This window comes from Eschscholzia californica, unplaced genomic scaffold (genome assembly GCF_041429995.1).
Source record: "Eschscholzia californica isolate CP2 unplaced genomic scaffold, dmEscCali1.0.p SCAF_5, whole genome shotgun sequence".
NCBI lineage: Eukaryota > Viridiplantae > Streptophyta > Magnoliopsida > Ranunculales > Papaveraceae > Eschscholzia > Eschscholzia californica.
The window spans coordinates 42,440,206-42,448,584 of record NW_028238472.1 but is presented as its reverse complement, the minus strand read 5'-3'; the positions used below and the strand labels follow the sequence as shown (position 1 = coordinate 42,448,584).

Here is an 8,379-nt window from a genome sequence, read left to right as displayed (position 1 = left end):
TCCAATTGGATTGGGAATACTAATAGACAACCCTTCTTCTTATTCTTCTTCTTCAAAATCTAAATCAGATAATGTTATAATGAAACCCATTTTTGTAATAATTGGATCATCATCAACTACCCACAAGAGTAAAATTTCATCTTACCCTGTTCAAGATTCAATGTTTTTGAAAGCTTGTTCTCTTTGTAAGAAAAAATTAACTCCCCAAATGGACGTTTTCATGTACAGGTAAATATTCTTTAATCCATCTTTATGTGACAGTTTTATTTTTCAATTTTGTGTCTGAAATCTGACTCAAGATATGTACAGACTCTTAGCTGTTTTTTTATTTTTATAAGGTTTATGTGTCTTTTGTCAATTTGAGTCTGGCATTACCCTTTGTTTTCAAGTCAGATCTGAAACTGATTAAAGTCTCAATTTTATAATATTTGTTATTGTCTGGTTAGTGATGTTTAACTTGTCTGAACGGATTGATTTAAATCGATTTTGGTTTCATTTGATTCAGATGAGTCAGATTTCAAAATATTTAGATTTTAGTAATTACTGATATTGGGTTTGCTTAATAATTGTAGGGGTGATCAAGGTTTTTGTAGTGATGATTGTCGGTGCCGGAAAATTCTAATTGATGAGATAAAAGAGATGGAAGTTTCAAGGAATGATTTACTAGCATCATCCACTCACCGGCGTTCCAAAAATGTGAAGCAAGTAGCGGTATCAACAGGTGGTCGGAGTGGTATTCCGGCATCCGCTTAAAATTTTGTGATAGAGTAACTAAGTGCTTTTTTTGGTGCAATGAGTGAGATAAGTCTTGTTTTTGGGGAAATTTTGTTTATTTTCCTTTTATTGGAAAAATTATTATGAATATTTTGTAAGAAATTATTTAAAAATATAAGAGCAAAATCATTTTGGTGTATGTAATATTTCAAGTTTTCAACAATAGATGAATAACAAAAAAAAGGCTATTCCTTCATAAAAAAAAACCAAAAAAAGGCTTTCCTTACATAGTTGAACTCAAGATCTCTAGCTTACCAAACAAGTAAACATGAGATTTTCCATATTGCTTTTTGAGTTTATCCTTCAACACTAATTGATAATTGAATTTAGCCCTCAATAATTAGTGATTTAGTTTACCTCCATGAGTATACTGTTTTCAGCAAAATACTAAGACTACGTTTAGCGTAAGGGAATTAAAATCTTAAATTAAATAGTCTACAGATAAAATAAGTCTCTAACAATCATATTCTTAACTAAACTGAATACTAAAGTAGGGATTAAAATCACATTACTATATTGTTACTCGTAGTAGTCAGATTCTTTTATAGATGTTAAACATAATCTTATGGATGTCAAACATGATCTTAGTGATCTTAACAAAAGTAACAAGTCAAAAGAAGTGAACTCAATTACCAATTAATAGAGATGATAAAGTACTAAGAAATGCGTATTTCTTCCTTCCTATTGTACTCTGTGTAACTAAAGCGGAGATTACCCTCGTAGATATACTTCAAGATCAAGATGAAGTCGTATTTTAAAAAAGAAGACAAGTGTAATGTGGAAATTCAAGTGGGATCTCGAAAAAGTTTTCGCCCAAAAAGTCTAAAAGTAGCAAAGTTTTGTCTTAAACTTCCTTGGATATTGCAAAATGTCTCTTTCTTAGACAATCGAGGCCTAACCAAATCTGATGACTCATAAAAAGGGTTATAAAAGAAAATGTAGTATCATATTTTGCAAGTGGGGGCATAACAATGTCTATACTAAGTTTGGAGTACAAATTTGAAATGATAGGTATTCACTTATGATGATCAAATTGAAGTTGAAAACTTTAGAACAAGCGAGTCTAAACATTCATATTTTTTTTCTAGCCAAAAGGTGAAGAGGAAATCCCCTTTTTCCGCCAGATTATGTTTTCTATTTCATCTTTAGTTCCCTATCTTAGTTATTTTCAAACACCAAATAAAACTCTAACGGAGAATGATAAGCAATATTTAATCACTTCAAGATGACACCATTGTTCCAACACTTCACAACATTTTATCATCACTAATCACCTAAACATACATGTATTCGCCTCCACGGAGGGCATTTGCAGCTCCTTTTCGCTCTTCTTCAGCTTCTTTGTCTCGTTCTTTCTGACTCTCGTACGCATGATCGTCTGTTGGTAGCTCATATCGACAGATAGGACATGAATTGTGCTCATCCTACATTTGATTGATTGATGTCAAATGCTATAATATAGTTCAATGTAATATCTATAAATAAGTTAACTAATCAAATTCAGGTATGAAATCTGACTTGAGGTATGAATGGGCTCAGTCAAACTTTAGAATATCCCGTCTTTGTTTTCAGTCAAACTTTAGAATACCCCGTCTGTTGGAGTTGTTGACTTGGACTTGTTTGGGTTAGTTTGAATTAAGAGCCCATTGTTTGAAATAAGTATATAACCTAAAACGATTATTGTGCCTCCGACTAAAACAAGTCGGACTCAGATGACTCAGAATCAGACATTTAAGATTCAAACAACCCAGATTAAGATAATAAAAGAACACCAAAGTGATAAATATTTTACCAGCCACGGTTTTAGGCAAGGAGGGTGAAAGAAATGCTTGCAAGGTAGCTCTTGCATCTTGTCGTCGATGGCCAATTCCTCCTGACAAACTGAACACTTCGTATTACTCTGAAGTCTCACCATGATTTCCTCTGTAACAGTGATCACAGGAAGTTTTTCAACTACTTCTTTACTGGCTGGTGGAGGTCTTTGAGGTCCAGCCCCTATTTCCTGTGTAGACATGGCAGAAGAATGAGTTCATATCCAACATTGAGATAGAAAGAGAAAGAAAAGTAAACATGTCATACAACAAAATGATTGAATACCTGAAGTGAAGCTTCAATTGCATCATCAATATCCTGAAAGTTATGACCCATATTGTTTACCAACTCTTCCATTAAGACTGAAGCACTTTGGGAAGTGTTATTATTCTCCCTTGTCCCTTGAGATGATTCCGCTTCTGCTGCTATGATGTTCAGAAAATCTTGAGCTACCAACCATGCTGGTCTTTCGGGTTCAGGATCAACAGTAAGATGCCCTTCGAATAGATACCTTGATCCTGTTAATAACATAAACAAAAACGAATTCCATTACAAGCAAAATCATCTAATTCTAATCCGATTCCAATTTGTTTATCGCATGCGAATGAAATGGTAGATTGTTCGTACCTCTATTTGTTCTAGTTTGTATCCCTGAAACCTCCTCCGGCTGATTCTCGTTTTCCTTTTCGTGCAAATGTTCACGGGCTCTAGCAATGCAAGCTTTCAAATGTGCCCTTTCAGAAGAATCAGTAACCAAGCCCTCTGCCTGCTCGAAAAGTTCTTTACCAACTAACCAAAACCCAGGTGCCGTATATCTCGTCTGTAAAACTGTTGCAACTCGACAAACCACAGTATATATCTGCAAACCCAAAGGCATATCTCAGATAATTGTCGGAGTAGGGAATAAATTGCACAAGGAAAAGATTTACTGAAATTGCAACATTAGTACGTTTTCATAGTAGGGATTTTCTAACTCCTAAAAATAGGTCTTCTTTTTCAGTTTTTCAAGAATTAAGAGCATCGAGCACTTCCCCATGAAAAAGTACTCACCAAACTTACTATCAAAATCAAATCCAAGATAATGTAATCTTTATATTGATACAATAAAACCTATTGTAGTTTATTTTTGTTTATGTACAAAAAGCTTCAATTTTTATCAAAAACTCGAATTACAAAATTTGAGAAGTGAGAAGAATGACCTAACCAAATTCAATAGAATACAACTGAAATTGATCAAAAGCTCTAACCTTAACATGAAATTCGAATTAAAAAGTGAAAATTTCATAAAGAATTCGAACAGATCTTAATATTCATGGTCCAGATTGATCTAAAGGTTCAATTTTTATGAGCTATTTGAATTATAATTGAGGTAGAGGTAGAGAGAAAGAGACAAACCGATTTGCGGAGGGAAGGAGAAGCGGAGGGGTAGTTCTGAACGAGCAACGATTTGATGGAAGAAACAGCTTCTTCAAACATCTGTTTCTTCCCGATTTGTTTCTGCAAATCTTGCAATTTTTCCTTCAATAAATCCTCAGAACCCATTTTTTATATAGAGAGAGAGAGAGAGGTAATGTTGGAGTAGTCCTTTTTTGTTGTTGTTGTATTTAAGGGGGGTCAGACTTTCTTGTGAGAGGGGAAAGCTATAGTGTGGGGTACAATATGAAGTTATATGGGCACCCACGAGTATTTCTACACACTTCACGCATGGTTAAGGGCAAACTACCTCAAAATCATACATTCTAAGCCCAAAGACATTACTAAAAGCCCTGATATCAATCAACCCTTGTTTGCCCAAGTGGTTGATAGTGTTGACACAAACTACAAAACCCTGGAGGTCTCAGGTTCGATTCACCTCCGAAGATATGTTGTTGGGTTTTAGGCATTTTTCATTGATGGTTTAACTTAGGCGGTTATCGTGCTTATCACATCTTCATGATATATCAATGACTTGTAACGACTAATGTAGATTATAGTCGATTTCTCAAAAACAAGAAACCTGATATCCAACAAGTACACGTTTGATGCCACTACCATCAACTCAAACTGCCGCACATTTCACCATTACTCTAGAAATGTTGTAATGAGAAGCCATGATCGCAACCGGATAACTCGTTTTAATGGCTAATATTACCAGAGTCCCTATTGCCATCATAATGAATCCCCCGAACATGTTTTATTGCATTGTATTTTTGCTAGAAATATTTAGTTTCATTTTAATGTTATTTCCACTACCATCATCTCAGTTTCAGGATGGATATGCTCATGGAATGACTTGCAACATCAGATTAAATGAATATTTTATAGTTTATGTGGAAGGATATGTGTTTTGAGAAAGATATCAAATCTCCCAATTAGGTCATAGAGCAAATTATGAACAGGATTACAACAATAATACCCAGCTGGATGCCTCCTTTAAGCCCTTGTATCAAACTCAATAAATATGCCTCCTTCACTAACATTAATTCTAATGTAGGTACTAGCGCTATTGTACATAATTACAGAGCAAGATTCATAGCGGTGAAAACATCTATTATTAGAGCAAGAACTGCAAAAGCAAGTGAAATACTGGCAATCCTATCAAGCCTTCAGTGGGCCGAGCAAAACAATCACAAATTCATACACATTAATTGAAAGATAGAACCTTGCGATCATCAACCATCTCCACAAGTCAAGGACTCATGTTGAGGAGATAACGAAAGATGCTACCAAATTTTCACGGATACAAGTTCTATCACACACTCGTCAAGGAAATACTCAAGTAGACCAGCCAGCGAAGTGCACAAAAATTAATAATAACAATAAAGTTTGGAAAACCGCTCTACATTTTCTACTTTATATGTACTGTAATAATACTCTAACCTTCTAATATTTAGTTTGCGGCAAAAGAAAAAGAGTGTGATGATACCCCAAGACGTCCAAACACCTTTCGACAAAAAAAGACGTCCAAACACTATATATAGATAGATATATAGATAAATCTCATTCAAAAAAAGATAGATATATTATATATAGATAAGTTATGCTTAATAGGACACTCGATTCAGAAAAAAAAAAATCAATTGTAACAATCTTAACCATATAATTTTGTTGTGCATCATTTCAACTTTCCACTATGATCTTGCATAATTGAAATTTATAATATTAACAAAGTGATTAATAAATAATAATAGAGATACTTAACCATTATGAGTTGAAAGAAGAGTAACATGAACGGTAATCAGCACTAAATGTAAATCAATTTTTATAATCTCACTTAGCTTCTATTTTTTTATTTTAGTTCATTTACAAATTTAACAATTCTATATATGGACGACCAATCACTTGACAAGCACAACTCTTCGTGTGGGCAGGGCAGGTGTTGAGCAGGAGGGATTTGCAACCCCCAAGTACCCTGTAATAGTGATAGTGGTGCTTAAAAGGTCAGGGCGGACCGATCTTAATCAGGCTCGGGCGCAACTTGTACAGAAACCGGGTCAGGCAAGCCTGACGGACTTTTAAGGGAGCGGCTGAAAGCACTCAAAAAAATTGTTGACCCCAAACATCTATTGACATTCAGACAAAGATTGACCCATCTGAAACCTAAAGCAAGGCTTCGGACTCAGATAAGTCCGAGAGGTTTCTGATTGACCCAGTTCGAGCCTTTGTTGTGGGCTTTGGACTGGTCAGTCTGAAATTTTGCTTAAGGTCTCAGACTGACCAGTACGAAAATTGATTTCCCGAGAGTATTTTTTAAAGGTTATTTGGAACACAAGGTTCTTTCCCTCTCTTACTCCTCATCATAGATTAAGGTTGGTGTGAAATCAAAATTCTTCGCGGGATGGTTTTACTTTCTTTCTCTCTCTGAAACCAGATTATTAATCTCTTTAATTCTTCATTGTAGATCGATGATGGTGGATTTAGAAACAACATAACATGATGATGATGATAAGAAGAAAGAGAAGAGAAAAAGACAGAGAAATATTAGGGTCTGGAGTGGACTGGATGCCTCCCTAATACTAATAGGCACCTAATCCGTATCGAGTGCTAACAGGCACCGGGCACGAACCCGACATGAATAGCAATTGCGCCGTGTGCCTTTAGCAACTGTTGTCCCAAATAATTTTGTGAAGGTCAAATCACACGACAAGAAGTTGATGTTGACGTGAGGAGGAAGCAGCGGGGCCTACGGAGTATTTTGGGCAACATGGTTGCTAGACTCCCACCACCTCACGAGATCATGAATTACTTCAATTCTGTTAGATGAAACGTCAAATCTCATCCGTACATTATAAATATTGATTGATTATAAAGGAAGAAAACATTATTTTTCAAATAGCCCCCAATTTTGTGACTGATTTTTTGCTTAGCTTTATACTTCATCAAATACCCAGATGACTCCCTTTTTCCAGTTACAGTAATAACACTGTTAACCAGTCATCACCTCTCTCTCATCCAACTCATCGCCTTTCTCTGCCACCTCACCTTCTCGCCACCTCATCGTCTTCGAAGGTCGTCGGCCGTCCAAATTTTCAGTCGGCGACCTTCAAACATAAAAAAATTATTTATTTCTCCTCTCTTTCTATTTTTTTTAAATCTCTCCTCTCACTCTCTCTCTAAAAGCTCCGGCGAAGGGAAACCCCTTCGCCGGAGGGTCTGTTGACGAAGAGAAATATGTTCGTTGAACAGACCCACCTCCGGCGAAGGAGTTTGCCTTCGTCGGAGTTTTTAGAGCGAAAAGTTTTTTTTAAAAAACTTCTTTTAAAGAGAGAGAGGAGAGATAAACAATATTTTATTTTAGTTATATGTATGAAGGTCGCCGATCGGATAATTGGTCGGCCAACGACCTTCGCCGGTGAAGACGATGAGGTGGCGAGAAGGTGAGGTGACAGAGAAAAGCGATGAGTTGGATGAGAGAGAGGTGATGACTTATTAACGGTGTTATAACGATAGCTGAAAAATGGGAGTCATCTGGATATCTTGGATAAAGTAGGAGGCTATGCAAGGAACCGGTCACAGAGTTGGGAGTTATTTGGAAAATGACTTGAGAAGAAATTCCAGATAAGAATAAAATTGGACAAATTGGAAATTAATAAAATAATTGGGAACACGTAAGCAATATGCATAGGGGACCGAACCTGATCGATTCCAGTGCCACGCACAGACCCACTTGCTATTTATCGGGTCCCACCTCCATTCTTTTTTGCTCGGTAGGTCCACCTAATAAACTTGTTTCTCCTCCGCTTTGTCCATTCATCCCCCCACTCCAAAGATTCATGCACATCTTTCTTACTTTGGCTCTCTCTAGTCTCTAGTCTTTTTTTTTTTTTTTTGTTTGTTGAAATCTAGTCTCTAGTCTCTACATAACTCTAAACTCGTAATGTTTTTTTTGTTGAAAGGATTACATTAACATTAAAGAGTCTATTACAATATACTAAGAAGAAAAACACAAATACAATAATTAAAGTAATACAACAAAATATCAGAACTGAAGAGGTGAATAGTATAACTTCGATTTGTAGAGTAGTCTTCATTTTGTAGCTTGCATGGCTGGCAACTCTTCTTGAGTAAGATACTATATTTAATCTTGAGAGTCCGTCTGGTATCTATAAAGATGAAACTCGTATCTAAATTCTTGTAACACTTAAGATGGATTAAACACACATCAAAAATTTCCAGAAGAAACGAGGGTGTCTGCAAGATGGAATCATAGGATGATTCCGGGTTATCCCGCCAGTATTCTGCATATACAGAGACCATATCCGATCGAATTCTACAATGTAGAAATAGTTCAGATACCTGGAAAATGGGATCGCC

The 8,379-nt window shown here is 35.9% G+C and overlaps 1 protein-coding gene across 1 annotated transcript; it reads right to left on the bottom strand.

Annotated features, from left to right (window-relative positions):
• Window positions 1–1,956: 1,956 nt before the first annotated feature.
• AIP2 (RING/U-box superfamily protein) lies at window positions 1,957–4,239 on the bottom strand. Its single transcript, XM_086643598.1, has 5 exons — window positions 3,982–4,239; window positions 3,214–3,445; window positions 2,872–3,104; window positions 2,567–2,776; window positions 1,957–2,198 (listed from the first exon to the last, which is right to left on the bottom strand). The coding sequence occupies exons 1-5, from the start codon at window positions 4,126–4,128 to the stop codon at window positions 2,049–2,051; spliced, it is 972 nt and encodes a 323-aa protein (XP_086499724.1). The 5' UTR covers window positions 4,129–4,239; the 3' UTR covers window positions 1,957–2,048.
• Between the last annotated feature and the right edge of the window lie 4,140 nt (window positions 4,240–8,379).